The sequence below is a fragment of the Coturnix japonica genome, chromosome 19 (genome assembly GCF_001577835.2).
Source record: "Coturnix japonica isolate 7356 chromosome 19, Coturnix japonica 2.1, whole genome shotgun sequence".
Taxonomy (NCBI): Eukaryota; Metazoa; Chordata; class Aves; order Galliformes; family Phasianidae; genus Coturnix; species Coturnix japonica.
Genome location: NC_029534.1, coordinates 3,336,439 through 3,352,736, shown reverse-complemented (window position 1 = coordinate 3,352,736; position 16,298 = coordinate 3,336,439). Strand labels below are relative to the sequence as shown.

Sequence of the window (16,298 nt, the reverse complement as noted above, 5' to 3'; positions counted from 1 at the left end):
CAGCCTGTTCCAGGGCCTCACCACTCTCCTAGTGAAAAACTTCCCCCTGACATCCAACCTAAATCTTCCCTCTTTTAACTTAAAACCATTTCCCCGTGTCCTTCTATTGTCAGCCCTTTCCAAGAGTTTACTCCCCTCCTGGGTGTAAGTTCCCTTCACGTATTGAAAGGCTGCAATGGGGTCACATTCTCACAGCTCTTTCAAAGAAGAAATGCTTCCATCCAACCTGAGCCTCCTCCGGTGCAATTGAAGGCCATCACCCCTTGTCTTATCGCTGTTACCTGAGAGCAGAGGCCAGCCCCGCTTCACCCCAACCTCCTTCCATGCAGCTGGAGGTGTTTCCTGAGCCTCCTCCAGGCTGAACCACCCCAGTTCCCATAGCACTGTGCTCTAGTCCCCTCACAGCTCTGTCGTCCCTCTCTGGACACGTCCCAGATCCTTCATTTCTTGTATCGAGGGGCCCAAATCCCAGCACAGCACTGAAGGCACGGCCTCACCAGAGGGACGCTCACACCCCGGGCCCGTTGTGGCCCCACACCAGTTACCGTGAGGCCTGGTGTGTTCTCCTCAGCCCCTTACCTTAACCAGGTGCAGCAGGGCCGGCTTCACGGCCGCCATCAGGCTGTCCTGGGCCACCGCCTCGAAGATGGAGGGTCGATCATCGCCGGCCGCCTCGGCCGTCAGGTGCGCGCCTAACTCCGCCATGACACCCGCCCCGCCCCGCCGCAAGAGGGCGCTGTGACTCCCACCCCGTCGCTGTGGCCGATTTGGCGGCGCTCCGTCTCTTTACCTCTCTATGGTGGAGGGGCGCGGCCGCTCTAGGACGGGAGAGCTTTCATCTCGTTCATCGCGAGTCCTGCCGGTTGCTCCTTTCGCTTCCGGTTCCGGTTCTACCACCGCCTCCGCCCCGCAGCGGTGTGTCCGTCTGTGTGTCCGTGTGTCCGTCCCGGTGTGAGTGATGTGGGGGCGTTGGGATGGGATGGAAGGAGGACTGGGGGGGGTCATGGGAGGAGCTGGGAGGCACCGGTGAGGCTTTGGGAAGGGGTGGGGAGGTGGGTGGAATAGGGTAGAGGGAATGGGAGAACGGGGCTTGGGATGAGGTGCTGGGTTGGGGGAGGGGGTCGTTGGGGGGCTAATGGAGCAGGATTTTGGGGTGTTACTGGGGGGTAATGGGAGAGATGGGGTGTTACTGGGGGGTAATGGGAGCAGATGATGGATGGTGTTACTGGTGGGTAATGGGAGCAGATGGGGTGTTACTGGGGGGTAATGGGAGAGATGGGGTGTTACTGGGGGGTAATGGGAGCAGATGAGGGTGTTACTGGTGGTAATGGGAGCAGATGGGGATGTTACTGGTGGGTAATGGGAGCAGGTGGGGGCACTGATGAGACACTGGAAGGGGTTTTAGGGGAGGGGGGGGGGGTGTATGGATGGAGTGGGAAGGAGGTATTAGGAGGTGTTACTAGGAGGGGGTGGTGGCACTGAGGAGACACTGGGTAGTGATTGCAGGTGGGGGTCACAGTGGGCCTGGGAAGGAGGGTGCGAGGGGCTCTGGAAGGATTAATGAGTGATGGGAGCGTTGGGTAGGGGTGGAGACTGTGGGTCTGGGATGGAGGAATTAGCAGAGAGAGCTGCTCAGAGGTCTAGGGCTGCTCTTGCAGTTGAGGGGTGTTGGATGAGCTGTGGGAGGTGCTGGGTATGAGTGCTGGGTTCCTGCTGCCCACAGAGGTTAGCACATGCCAGGTAGGTAGAGTGCTCAGGCAATGCTGTCCTTGTGCTGCCTGTTCTTTTCTCATTGGGTCTGATGTGTTTAAATGTCACATTGGTGTGAGCAGCATTAAGCTTTGCTAGAGAGAAATTCCTGTTCCTTCTTGTTGGTGCTGGGGGAAGGAATGGAAGCTTCTTGCTACTGAGACTCTTTGTAGCAGTTTCTGCTTTAGCTGGTGATGGTTGGACGTGGATCTTGTAAGGAAAGAATGACCAGCTTTAGTTTTTCCCTAAAAATAAGGGGCTATTTGTGACATTGTTGTACATTCTTTAGTCTTTCCAGATTTAGGTTTGCGTACAAGGAGTTGGCATTTTCTTGAGTTATTTAAAAGCACAGCAATTTGTAATGCTGGGCTGTTTTGGTTTGGCCTTCAGCTGAGATTTGCTGTAAACCATGTGGAGTTGTCTTAGTGCATGAGACAGACTCAGCGCTGCTAACAAGCTGCCTCTTAACAATGTGTGAAGCAGCTCTGAGTATGGCAGTTTGCTGCTTATTGAGCTGAGTCTAATCTCGTTTTTGTCTGTTTGAACGGAGGTGGTAAAGGCAGGTGCTGGGCCTGAGTGGTTTTATCACTGTTGATGTTTCTAAATGTGATCTGAGGTCAGAAAAAAAAAACAGCAGAATGTCCCGCTTTGGGATTTAAAGGTCATTATTAAAATCCAGTGAGGGTTTTTTCCTATGTGTGGCTTTATATAACTGGGATGATGTATGTGGTGGTGGTGGGTTTTTTTTTCCCCTGGATTTTCTCCATAATCTGCTCTTTTGATCACTGTTAAAGCAACACTGGATCAGCTCAGCTGGGAGATGTGCTCCTGGTTGATAGATCCGCATTTAATGCAACCAAGAACAGCGTGGTGATGCTCACTGCCTTCTGTGTGGCGTCCTGCCGAGCACTCTCATAGAGGAAAATACTTAAGTGCTCTTTAGAGCTGGGCTGCAGTTTGAGGGACTGTGTCAGCAATAACACCACTCAACCTCAGCTGGGTTTGTAGTTATAAGAGGTAATGAGATGGGGCAGGTTGGTTATCTGCTTGGACAAGGTGGTGACTGCTCTGCCTTGCTGTGCTGTGAGGCATGTTAAGGGTGATGGTTGTTTTAGGGGGGAAGAAGATGCTGGCTTGGGTTAAGGGATGAGGAAGGAAAGTGTTAAGAAACAGCAAGCTGGTTGCACAGCTGGGCAGGGTCTTGGGCTCATCCTCTTGGTGCTGAGCCAGCACACTGTGAGCAGTATAGAGGCAGACAGGCTGCATTTAGGAGAGAAATTACTTGCTGGCTTTGCTGGTAGCACTTAAGGGTCATAGAGGTACATTTAAGAGGAAAGGAATTGGACAATAGGTAGAAAAAGGATGGGGGAAAATAGGAGAAAGCATGTTTTGGTTGTTTCTAGGGTCATGGATTCTTAGCTCCCTGCAGAGTGTTTCATCAAAAACAGTAGATCTGCCCACTCCTATGCTTGTTTGTCAGCCTGTACTTGAGAATTGTTTGAGTCGTGTTTGGCACAGAGCTGGCAATTGCAGGAATGAAATGATGGATCTCCACATATGTTTGGCCGATCCCTGTAATGTAATGCATTGCTAATTTGGTTCTGACGAGCAGGGAGGTGTTGGTGGGACTGTTCTCTGTGAAGCACTTGCTGGTCCAGTCCACGGACATGCAGTGCAGCACTGAAATAATAACCTCATGTGAGTGTCAGAGGTGGGATGGGAGATCTTGGTGGAGAAAGATGCCAAGTTCAAGCTTGAGAGAGCTGAAAGGTAGAGGGTTTTCTTTTCAGCCTGTTGTCAGCTTCCCGTCCTGTCTGATTCTCGTATTATTCTTTTCAGGTGTCTTAAGGAACTGGAACCATGACGGACTCCAAATACTTCACAACCAATAAAAAAGGTTGGTGTTAAGTGAGCACGGTGGATTGGAGGTGGCCAGGGGCTATTTTTACGTGGCTTTTGTAAATGCATGCTGAAGAACTTGTGCTTTTCTGTTAGCTCTGTCCCTGTTTCTCATCTTAGTCGTCCTGGGAAAAACTTCAGAAGTAGGTCACGTGGTGGCAAAGGATTTAACTGCTGTAATATACAGATCTGTGGTGCATTAATTGACCCACATTGATGCTTTCTTCAGCATCAGAGAATGGCACGGTAGGATTTGAGTGCAATTATAGTCAGAAACAATGAATTCATTATGGGCTAATGAGTTCAGGACTGAGGATGGTTGTTCGGTTGGGCATCACAGGGTTATGGTGATTGGGAACTATTTAAGGTAGCTGCATATGTCTCTGTTTCAAGCTGACATCATAGGTAATGTGGTTTCCCATTGCTGCATCCTCCAAAACTGCAGTGAAATGCGTTTGTTTTCCATGTGCTGCATTTAACATTCCCTTGGCTTTACGATATGTGCTGTGGCCACCTTTCCTTGGGAGAAACAGCAGCAGCTGAAGACTGGAAGGGGTTCCTGAGGCTGTTTTACCCATTTACCTGCTTGCTTTGCTGAAACAACCCCAGACAGATTCTTTTTTTTCCCCTGAACTAGTTCTTAAACAAAGCACTGTTTATCCTAGCTCTTGCTGGCTGTGATTTAAGCTTGATGTTGCTCATCGCCTCTCCCAGAGATGTAGAAAATGGTTCATATCAATCTCTCCTTCTCAGGATGGCTGAATGTTTCTAATGAATGCTTGCCAGTGAAAAATCGACAGTGTTGATCTATTTATGAGCTCATTTTGAAGCTTAATGAAACATAAATTAAGCAAATGCAGTTCGCTCCTTTCTGAGGAGCAGCTCTGCCTGTAAGTTCAGTCCTAAAGCATCAGCCAAGTGTGTCTGAGATGACTGCAGGAGGCTGAGTTGTACCAAGCCCTGGTAAGCGAACTGCTGCTGGCTGAGCACTGCTCAGGGCATGAGCTGTGTGAGGAAAGCACTCATTGTTTCCTTGGACAGGAGGCTGTGGTCACTGCACTCTGTTCTTCAGAATGGGAACCTCTGTTTTTCTTGATCTCCGTGTTAGTCATCTTCTGTAATGGGAACTGCTGCTCTGACGGAGTGTTATCAGCATGTAGGAATTGAGAGTTAGGGGACAGGATGTGTTTTATCGAGGACATTCTGGTGTTTGTAACGAATGTGTCCTTCTCAGCCTGTGGTTTCTGGTGTAATACCGCTCCTTCCTGGGGAGCTGTCTGTCACCGAGGAGCCTTATCCCTCCTGCAGCACTTGCTGTGTCTGGAGGAGGCCTGATAAGCTGCCTTCTGCATGTGTACTGTACTTTGCAAACTTGCTTTGCTGTTCTTGTGATCCAGCCTGAACTGAGTTACCATGCAGCAATATCTAGAGGAATTCTTATCACAGAAAAGGCTTCTGTGTTGACTTCAGAATTTGGGTGAGCTGTTGTTACTTGCTGCTTTTGTTAGCAGGGACTTTGTCTTTCCATCCTGAGAACGATTTATTCCACTGGACTAAGTTTGTGCTATCTTGTTTTTGCTTACACATATTGCAGCATTTGTGCTGCACTGTAGTCTCTTATTCTGCTGTGGTCTCATTGTCCTTGCAGAAAGCAAAGGGACAAATGGGCAAATCCCTATCAAAATTGTTTTTATTCTGTTTTTGTTTTTCTTACGGGCACTAATCTGGTGTCTCCAGACATCTTTTTGTCCTAGTTTTATAATGGTTGCCTCTGAGAAACACACTACAGGGATGTGATTTAATGTTCTGGAAGTGGGAGAGCTGCAACATGCAGTGTGATTCTTGTTAACTGCTTTCTGTTCGCAAGGTATAGCCCATATCACTCTGAGTGTTGCAGCTTTGCTTCTTCTTAGACTGTGTTATCCATAATATCTGGCAGTTTCTACATGCTCCTGTACTGCTTTTAAGGGAACAACAGGCCAAGAGAGTCACTTTCATGCTGTCTCTGAAGCCAGACCTTTTTCTTTTCCAAGAAGTCTCAATCCTTTCTGCTTCCTTCCAGGAGAGATTTTTGAACTGAAGGCTGAACTCAATAATGAAAAGAAGGAGAAAAGGAAAGAAGCTGTAAAGAAGGTTATTGCAGCCATGACTGTGGGGAAAGATGTCAGGTAAAAGCAAATTTCTTCCACTTGTTGCATTTCTGGTCCTGCTGGGGCCTCCCTTGGGTGTACTGGACACACTCCTCTGTCAAAAACTTACTTTTCATAGCATAAATTTACAGCACACTTTAAAATGAACATTTTAAAAAGAGGACCCTTGAGATTTCAGCACGGAGAACTCTAAATATCATCCAACATGTGCATTTACCATCCGTAGTGCTGATTCAGTGCTTTTCTCCCTCTTTGAGGCAACCAGGGAGACTTGCTTGAGTGAATGCTTGCTCTCTTCCAGCTTCCCTTGCTATTGGAATCTGCTGTAAAGTTGCAGTAGTCCTGGATTCATGACAGTAGGATCTGTTGCCACAGAAATTAAGAGAAGGTGGCAAATTTAGAATCATGACTTCATCATAGAATGGAGGAACACATAAACTGTAAGGGAGAAAAAGTAATGTCTTTGCCCACAACCCTTGACCTTCAGCTTTAGATCTTTACAGCACACCAGAGAACTGCAGATGTCCTTGTGTAGTTTTCTGCTTTCCTATGCAGGGCTGTTTAGAGATTGATGCTTGATATTTGAGTGACACTCAGCTTAACAGTGTTTTACCTCCTAATCATGTAAGGTTTTGCTAGGCTGAAATTTGGCAGGTTCTTTGTAAGTGCACTACAGTACCACAACATTTTTAAGCATCTGTCTTTATTGTTGGTTAATTTCCAGGCCTGACATGGTATACCAAGTTTCTTATTGGCTGAAATCTTCAATTAAAATACTTTAGATAAATTGCATGGACTTTTACCTGTTTCAGGTGTGATTAAGTGATCAAAGTATTACAAAACTGATTGCAAACTGATTAGGAAGGTGTGTGGGGACTGCTGGGTCACAGCCTGATGGAGCACCTGGGGAAAAGGCCTGGTCAGCCCTGGGAGCACAGGTGAAGGCAGTTCACCTGTAAGAATCAAAGGGGTGTAGCCTGGCTTGCACTTCTCTTAGACCTCATTTTAAGGGTTGACTGTCAGTGGGGAAGGATCTCTGTCTGGAGATCCCTCCTTGGAAAAGCTTTACCCTACAAACCTGGAATCTTCTGACGCAGGTGAGCAATCTTCTTCCCTTCCTTTATAGCAACTTCCTATTGTTCTGGTCTTTATGTTAGCACACCTTTGTCATAACATCTTTCCCCTCGTATTGATGTATCTAATTGCTACAGAAGGAAGTGACCTCTCGTTAGACTGCACAATTAGAAATGAACTGTAGTCTTCTTGGCTTCTTTGATATTGTCTGTATCCCTTTGTGTATCCAGTAATCTCACTGCTTTTCTCAATTCTTGTTTCACTCTTATCTGTTCAGTTCACTCTTTCCTGATGTTGTGAACTGCATGCAGACTGACAACCTGGAGTTGAAGAAGCTGGTGTACCTGTACCTGATGAACTATGCCAAAAGTCAGCCGGATATGGCCATTATGGCTGTCAACAGCTTTGTGAAGGTAACTTGTTCCTGCAGCTCATCAGAAAATGACCCAGCAGAGTGACTGCTATGTCTCCTTTGTCCATCAGCCTTTCTGAGCTGTTGTTTACCTGATTTTGTACTGGAGTCTCTAGTTTGAAGTTGTGTGTATGGAGGAGAGGGAAACAAGGAGTTGGCATGCTGAGTCCAGCTTATCTGGGTTCTGTCTCTCACTTGCTGCCTCTACTTACTGCAGAGGAGGTGACTTAAGTGCCCTGAAAATGGTTATGAGAAAGCAAGCTCCAGGAAAAACTGCTTTTATCGTTTCACTAAGCATCATAGCAGGCTGCCTTCTGTCACTGGTTACAGAATGTATATTTTTCATCTTCCAGCCTTTGTAGTAGCTCTGTCATATGTACACCTAGTTCTTTGAGTGCCTCAGCAGTGTGCAATGTGGAAAGCTGTTCTCTGGTGAAAATGAAAGACAGCGTGGTTGCGGTGTTGCTTTTAATTATGTTGTCAAGTTGCATTTCCATATCTAAGAAATGTTATTTCAGTCCCATGTTATGTAAGTTAAAACCTGGCTTTTAGAAAAAGTTTGAGGCTCCTTCTAAAGCATTATGAAATCCCAGAAAGCAGCAAATGTGATCATGTTGTGAGTTTCTGGTGTGGTGTGTGATGCTGGAAGAGGCGAGAAGAGTTAGGCTGAGAGCAGCTCCATTCTGCCCAGGACAATGTCCTTAACTCCTTGTAAAGGTTCTTGGAAAGGATTGTTCTGTCATCTCTGAAGCATCGTACTGTTAGAACAGGCTAACAAATATATCCAGCTTTGCTTTTCCATTCAAAGAAATGTCTGATATCCTTTTTGGCAAGGTGAGGGACAAGCATTAGTATAGTGAAAAGTGTTGGCACTTGTATACCACAGCTGAGTGATTTACACACAGTTCATATTTCAAAGTGGTGAATGCTCTGGTGAGAGATGTCACTTCTTCTGTCCTTTGTAGTGGATGTGTTTAGATGTGTTTCATCTATAGGACGTGAAAACAGTGAAAGATAAATGTGCATAGTGCTTCTTGTAGGTCATTTTGCATCCATCGTATTATAACCTGAATGTGGAATGGAGATGTAGATAGAGTGGGGGAGGAAATGAAAAATTTAGCTGCAAAACCTACTGAATTTTTAGAATGATTGTGTGGGTAAATTACGTGGGTATGAAGGATAATCATCCCATCAGAAAAGCACCTCTAGAGTCACCTTTGGTGCTTGCTATACTGCTTGTGTCTAGACCTGGTGGCCTGTGTGAAGTAGGCCAGCCTCAGTAACCATCATGTTGTGTAACTGGCTACTTCTCCCATTATATTCTTGGGTTCCTTTAGACTGAAAACTGTATTTTGTCTGCAGGCAGCCTCTGGCAAGCCTTTGGATGGTGAGAGGTGCCTTTCCAGCATAGCTGTGCTTTGGGTTTGGCTGCCATGTTGAGGGAAGCTTTGTCTGGGGAGAACCAAGGGACACAGAGATCACAGCATCACTGTTATGGAAACTGTCAGAGCCCAAAAATGTTTTGTGATGGTATTGAATGTTTCTGTGAGCCTGTTCTACCTTTTATCATCAATCTGAATTAACTGCCTTTTTGAGCACATGATCCAAGAGGATGCCTTTTGTCTGAAATAAGAACAGCGTGATTCTGGCTGCAGGGAAAGATATTAGTGATGATTATTGCAAAATTGATGACTGTGTGTTCTTTCCCTTTGCAGGACTGTGAAGACCCAAACCCTCTCATCCGTGCTCTGGCCGTCCGTACCATGGGATGTATCAGAGTGGACAAGATCACAGAGTATTTGTGTGAGCCTCTTCGCAAGTGTCTGAAGGATGAAGACCCTTATGTTCGTAAGACTGCGGCTGTCTGCGTGGCGAAGCTGCATGACATCAATGCCCAGATGGTGGAGGACCAGGGATTTTTGGACTCTCTGCGTGACCTGATTGCAGACTCGAATCCCATGGTAATGTATATATCCTTGCAGTGCATTGCCTGAATCTCCAGCAGACAGACAATCAGGAATGTGAAGGCTTCTAATTGCAGTTGATGCACCATGAGGAATGCATTGATTAGGGAATGCTTACTGCTTGAGAAAATAGGATAAGCCTGTTTGGGCTTTTGCCTTTTTTGTCTATCTTAAGTGCTGCAGCAGAAGTTTAACTTATGGTCTGATGACTCAGAAGAGCAGGGTGAGAAATACTTTTTTTGATGTTCCTACCATGGCTACAGCTCGTAGCCGTTGCCTCCTGCAGTGAGGAGGGTGGGTGAATTCACTCAGTAATACAGATAAATCTCTCAGCCTGTAACGAGGGAAGGAAATTGATGCTTGTGTTTTTCATACAGTTAAATGAGTTGTCAGAGTGGAGGTAGAGGTCAAGACCAAGAATTTCACAGGGTAACTTACCCACTAACTTGTGTTTTCTCAGATGCTTGATGTGGAAATGGACCCTTTAGTATATTCCACTTTTTAATCAAAAGATAGTGGGCTTTTTCAACTCTTACAGAGCACAGATCTGATGGGTCTATGCTTAAAGATGTCATGTTATGTGATTATTATGTGTATAACAACTTATTCTATGGTGCATGAATCAAACCACATAAAGCAAATTGCTGCTCTGGGGTGACTATCATTTGGCAGCCCTGGAAAAGTCAAGGGTGGGTGGTAAGGTACTGACCCTTTAGCAGGGAGTGAAGGCTGTGAGTACATTTCTTATGGCTTTTGAGTGGTGCTAAAACTGAAAGTACCTGGCTTTCACAGGCATAAATCAGCGAGTGGTGGTGCCAGCCAGAAGATAGAAGCACCTATTGCTGCAGTCTCTTTTCCAAGCTGTTCCCTTTTCTTCCCTCCTTGAATTTATTATGCCAGGCTTCTGTGTGCATGCTCATGACTACTTGGAGATTCTCCCTCTTCCTAAGTAATTTTGAGCTGCAAGGAGAACACCTGCTTTTTATAAATGTGATGCTGAGAGTGCCTTACAGTCTCTGAAGGTGCTCGGTTGGGCTGCTTTAGTTCCACTTAAATGCTGGCCCCTGACCTTCACTAGTGTGCTGGCAGTGATGGAGTGTTCTCTGAGCAGGGATATAACCTACTTCTCCTAGCCTGATTTCCAGCTCTTTAATTTTCTTCTGCTGATTTGAGCCTTGTGAATATGAGCTGAGGAGCTAACACTTGAATAGATGTAGTACTTCAGGAGAAATAAATAAGGTTTTATTTGCCCTTTCTGCATTTTGATCTCTATAGAGCTAACTGTTTTGGTAAGTGAACCATAGGCTGTTAGGAGAGAACCAATATCTATTTTAAAGGCATATTAATATTGGCTGAAATGAATGGAGAAAAAGGTAGAGATACCCAAGAGTAGTTTGTGCTCCATTTGCTAAATAAACCACCAAAATAACACAGAGATGCCTAATAAAACATGATTAAATTAAACTTATGAGCTCTGTCTGGGTAATGAATGTGGGCTGGGATGGAAAAACCTTTACAGCTCTATCTTGGCTGAAATTCTATGGGGTCACAGAACCTGCATTGTGTCACACTTACGTGTTCATTCTGAAGCTGAGGGTCTGTGTCAGGAGAACACAGTTTGGAGGGGTGAAGAGAAGAGGCCTGTGGTGTGTTTTCAGATCAGCAGGCTTCAAGAGGAATCCTGTGGCTGATACTCAGTGTAATGTTTTCCAAGGTGGATAAGGTAGTATATTCTTGCTTTTAAAGGGTGCAAAGGGAGAGATTTTTATCAGCTTTCAGACTCCTATAGGTGCTGACTTAATATGCCATTTAAGCTGATTACAGAGCCTGAAAGTTCCTGTTTTAGTTTGAAAAAGCAAGAAGAAAGATTAGTGAAAAGAGTGGTATAGATACATCTATCCTTGTGGCATATTCCTCTGCAAATGGTGCAACTTACCTAAACTCGTTCATGATCTTATTATTATAAATGCTTCTCTTCTTTTGATGACTTGTGGAAATAGGCACATTAGGCATTTAATGGAGCAGAGTGGATGTTAGGAAAGCCACAGTTGCTCTCTGTTCTGAAAAATGATGATTTTGAGCAGGAGCTGAAAAATCCTCACGTTGAAAAATAGTCTTCGAGAAGGGCTTGGTTTGACTTTGTAATTGGCTGCCTCCAGCACATGAGCAAGCACTATCTGTTCAAGCTGGGGGCTGAGCTGAATAACAACTCCATCTGTGGCTTGCTGATTGCCTTGCAATTGTGTGGAGATCAGGGTGCATGCTTCTCTCACATCACCCTCATTGTAAAGGTGCCCAATGTGAAGCTAAAAGAAGCCTTGTCAGAACTATTTTTCTTTGTATTTTTTAGAACTGGTGACTTACTGTCATGGAATCATACCAAAAAGGACTTGGGGGTTTTCAGACATTGCTGTGGATTCCTGTTCAGTGCTGAGGGTTTGTAGCCAGGGTGTGTTTCTCCTTAGCTGGGCTTTTTGTTGTCAGGATCTGGCCTTGGTTCCTTGAGGAGGTGCAGGACTGCATGCTTCTGGAGGAGATTTAGTTGTGATTAAAGGACCAGCACCTGAATGCAGTAGTTCTCCAGCTGCTTCTGTGGTCTCACTTGTGGTACCTTTGCAGTTTCACCTGGGTGAATTAATTCAGCTTTCTAATTGCATCTGGGTGGCTGTGGATATATGTGGCAAGGTACCAGATGGGTTGGTGGCTTACTGCATTTCAGCTGATGTCTTTCTTCATGTACAAGGACATGCTTCAGTTACCAGGTGGTTACACTGCAGAAGTTTGAAGGTGGATGGAGCCTTTAATCTCATTTTGCAGGTGGATCTAAATTACCTGAAGCTGCCCTTTATTGCTTGGGATCCTGCTGAAGTTTCCCTCTGTAAGGGAATCTGCTCTTCCAGATGTGTCCCAAGGCAAACATTTTGTCTTCACTGCTCAGCATTTCCTTGTGAGAAGATCAGCAAGAACCAGGCCTGGATGAATATAAAGCAAGGGGCTGGCTGCAGGAGGTGGGAGATCAGTCTCCTATGTGTGTGAAATCATCATTCAGAGGGCAATATTCTTCCTTTATCCTCATTCTGTGTCCTTCTGACACTTGTGAATCGCATCCGATGACTGATGGCTATGAGAACACTGCACACCCCCAGCCCTGGTGATGGAGAGCAAGGCCACGAGATGGCAGCAGCTCAAAGCAGAACCAAATCTGTTCATGGCCGCACACCTTGTTTTGTAACTAGTTCCCTTCTGGCTTTTATCACTGTGCTTCTTGGTTTTCCTTGGGAATGTAAATATTAGCAGAAAAGCATAAGGGTAAATCCATCTTAAGCTTTACTGGTCTTTTAGTATTGGAGAGGAACAACCTCTCTCTTTACAAATGCTTCCAATCCTTGTCCTTCTAGGATAACTCTTAACCAATGGGATAATTTCCTTGTCTATCTGCATTAGCCATAAGGCTCCACTTTGGTCTCACCTTCACTCAGTTCTCTTATATGTGCTGCTGGGTTTTTAATTTCTTGTTGTGTTTCTTTCTGCTATTCTGCTTTGTCATTGTGCCGCTCTGGGTGGCAGCTTCCACAGGTGTGGCTGTTCTGCTCCTGTGTTTTCATGGGCTGTATAGACATATCACTTATGTGCTGTTCAATAGTGTGGCATAAAACATGACACCTAAACATCCCGGTTTATTGGAAGAAGCACTATTGAGAATCAATATCGAGTAAACTGAGATAGTGTAACAAGATGTTTAGTGAAGACACCAAGCGTATGGAATGGAGTTACTCTTTTGTTGTGCCTTTTTGCATTTGTTTCTAGTAACCTGCAGTGAGATGAGGGTCTCTTGAGCCCAGACAGTGAGCAGATGTGAGGTTCATCTTGATTTAGTCAGTATCCCCTCTAGCAGTATTGAGTTTCCACAGCTCACAGACTAGACTGAAAGCCCACTGATCTGTATCACAGTGCTTTCTTGTCTCTCCTGCTGTGACTGCAAGCTCCACAGGTTCCTTCTCTGCCAAACAGAACTTTGTATATACATTTGTGCTTCCTGTATGGCATTATGGATAAAGAAGGTCCTCACTTGCTTTTTACTAGTTGCTGGCAAGCTGTGTGTCTGTCTGAGACTGTATCCAGGGGCATGGGACTGTTCAGAAGCAGTTTTACCTCCTGGGCTGTCCTCTGCTGTATGCTTTACAGCAATGTTGTTACCCCTTGTGTAATAACATCAAGAAACTGTTGGGGGTCCTCTGAGTCCCAGCTGGACTTTGTGGGTCTGCTCTTGAACAACTGAGAGTGGAACATCATCTTCATAGGGCTCTCTGTAGGGCACTCCTGGCAGTTACCTTTCTATCTTTCTTTTGGAGAAGCTGAGATCTGTCTTTGCAGAAGGGCTGCGGTTGCAGAGGAGCGTGTATAAATAGGGGTATGTTAATGTGTGTGGTGGAATGCTTAAAAGAGGCGACGTGGGAGATAAGCAGGGAGTTCAGAGCCTGCTTTGCTTGTGTGGCTGTTCTGCAGCAGTCAGACTGCAAGGACTTAAAATGGGGGAGAGGGGAGGGCTGCCACCCTGCACTGATGGCAGAGCTTTAGGTTGGGGTTTAGGGCTGGGTCAGGCTGACTGAGCAGTTCTCCAGATTAGCACCCTGAAGAGATCTGGAAGATCTGTGGGCCTCTATGCAGGATCTGTTTTTTGAGGTAGGCTGAGAGATGCTGATTTGGGGTGGATTCTGTGACAGCCGTATTTTTCCCTTCTTTCTGAGCTCTCTCAGTCTGGCAGAGATGCAACGTGTTGTACAGTAATGCATGAATTTCCACAACTCCCAGGAGTCTGTCCTTACGAGACCCCTCATTTATAAGCCTTAATTGACAAATTCATCCATCGGAGACCTGTTTCCTTCTAATTACTGAGTGTCTAATTTCCAAAGTGTTAGTCTTGCCTAATAGATCATACTAGAATCTCTAATATCAATCTCAGCGCTGGGGAATTTTGTTGGTGTGTGCCTAGATGTTACACTTCCAATCAGAACAGACACTTCTAGCTATTGACCAGCACTGTTTGTCACAAAACTCTGTAGCTGTGATACTTTGCTGCCCCCCCAGTACCCCCAGTGTCAGGGCTAAATAAGGTTTTGGCTGGCTGGCTCTCTTTTAAATAGACTGCTGTGGTGAGAGAGCCCTGTTTGCCACTGGATGGTGCCAGTGAGAGCTTCTGCAAGGGAAATTGCAAGGGGTCTTGAAAAAGCCTGTGAAAGAACTGTTTCTGGTACTGATAGGTGCTTGATCCTCTGGGTTCTTGGGGATGCATGGTTTCCTGTCTTACAGCTAACAGATCCTGATGCTGCAAGGACCACTGAGCAGGAGCAATGTTCAGCCTGCTGCAAAGTGCTCTTTTTCTGCAGTTCCTCATAGGAGCAATAAGCATAAAAACCACCGAGAGGAACATAACACTTCACCTTCCCTGCCATTGCCACCTCCGGAAAAATTCATCCCACTTGCAAAAAGCAAGCAGAAGGTCTTTCCAATGCCACCCAGGCAATTTGCAGTTCTCTGCTCAGGAACTGATTACTTATCCAGCAGTGTGGTTCCAGAGCTTCAGGTACTGAAGTACAGCCTTGTAGAGTGGAAGTAGTGGAAGATGAATGCCTTTCTCAGAGCCCTGTGCAGGTGAGCTGCTACTTTCTAAGGCTATATGTGGACTGAGGACATGTTAGCCTCCCAGGGTTTTAATGTGAAGCTATATTATGCATTATATATTACATACGTTAATTATGTGGAGTATTTATACAGGCTTTCTGATTTATGTAGGCCATTTTAGATGGTCTTGGTCCGTTTCTAGGGATGCTAACTTAAAGGGTGCTTGTAGATGAAAAAAATGTGGCATGAGCAGAGCTGGGGTGCCTAGCGTTTAGAGGAAAGAGCTTGTCTATGTTGGTACCCATTAAGGACCTTTCAGACACTCTGTACCACCTGTACTGTGCGTACAGGTGGTTCTATGAAATACACATCCATGCAGGTGCCCTTAGCACCCTGCTGGGAGGCCGTGCTCAATGGCACGAGCACACCATGCACACTCAGTGTGCTGCTGGAAAATGTCAGCACCTCTCTGTGTACTCAAAAACATCACGTGGTGCCTGGCTGTGTCAAGGCTGGGAGCCTCCAGCAAGGTGGGGAAGGCTGCCTTCCCTCTGCATCTTTTCAGAGCTTTTTGTTTTCTTTCTTTTCTTCCTCATTTTAATGGGATGGTGTGCCAGAGGTTCCCATTAAGCAGCAGAATGTTGTATTTCATTAACTACATTATACACTTGGTTTGATTTCCAATTAGCCTGGGATGCCAGCACAATAATCAGATTGCTTTGACTGTTCGGTGTTCTAGATCCGCCTAGCTTCCCTCCCGTCCCCCCATCCCCTGCAAAGCTTTTCCGTGTGGGCTGGCAGGCAGACACTCAGGTTTTCACCCACCCCCTTCCCTCCTTGTTGATGTATTTTATACCATTTGCTCGGAGCGAAAGGTTTGAGCTGCCAGAAGGAATAACTGGCAAAGCAGAGCTCCGAGCTCTGCAGCTCCCCGCAGGTTGAAGCCAGGCTCTGGGGCTGCAGAGGTGGGGGTTGTCTGTAGGTGGGTTTAAAAATGTGGAGTTCTCGTTAAATCTGTAGCACAGTTTTAAGCGTAGGGTTTATTTTTTAATAAGAGCCTGTGAGATTTAGTTATCTTGATACCAATGACACTTCTCCAAGTCTAAATTTGTCAGGAAATTCCAGCCAGAAAGCAAATTTATTGTCATTCGGCTCAACTGTGCTCTAAAGGGATGTTGCTGTGACTGCATTTGAATCGTGTTGACATGTACCCCGGGCGGATTGATTTTAAATTAGCAAGTCAGGGACCTCAGATGATGATGGTCGTTACTGTTTAATTTTCAGTCTGCTCTTCATTTGTACTTTCTGGTTATTTTTTAGGCTGGTTTTCATTGGTTGGGATCTGTGAGCTGTGGTTGATTACATGTCATTTTGCAGTGCACGTCCTCACGTATATGGCCTTATATAACATAAAGCATATTTGTTCAG

General features: G+C 45.7%; 2 protein-coding genes across 8 annotated transcripts in view; one reads left to right on the top strand and one right to left on the bottom strand.

Annotated features, from left to right (window-relative positions):
- The window catches only part of PEX12 (peroxisomal biogenesis factor 12), a 4,367-nt gene extending 3,521 nt beyond the window's left edge, over window positions 1–846 (bottom strand). The window contains exon 1 of the mRNA XM_015880639.2: window positions 580–846. Within this exon, the coding sequence (XP_015736125.1) occupies window positions 580–705 (126 nt within the window). The 5' untranslated portion in view covers window positions 706–846. The remainder of the gene's footprint in view (window positions 1–579) is intronic.
- AP2B1 (adaptor related protein complex 2 subunit beta 1) overlaps window positions 847–16,298 on the top strand; it is a 60,777-nt gene continuing 45,325 nt past the window's right edge. For 2 of the 7 annotated variants that reach the window (XM_015880630.2, XM_015880626.2), the window contains exons 1-5: window positions 847–951; window positions 3,589–3,646; window positions 5,711–5,816; window positions 7,150–7,285; window positions 9,000–9,245. In XM_015880630.2, the coding sequence (XP_015736116.1) occupies window positions 3,610–3,646; window positions 5,711–5,816; window positions 7,150–7,285; window positions 9,000–9,245 (525 nt within the window). In that variant the 5' untranslated portion in view covers window positions 847–951; window positions 3,589–3,609. Of the gene's footprint in view, window positions 952–1,651; window positions 1,741–3,428; window positions 3,448–3,588; window positions 3,647–5,710; window positions 5,817–6,871; window positions 6,896–7,149; window positions 7,286–8,999; window positions 9,246–10,876; window positions 10,972–16,298 lie in introns of those variants that run through there. The other 5 variants (XM_015880627.2, XM_015880628.2, XM_015880629.1 and 2 more) reach the window with 5 other exon arrangements.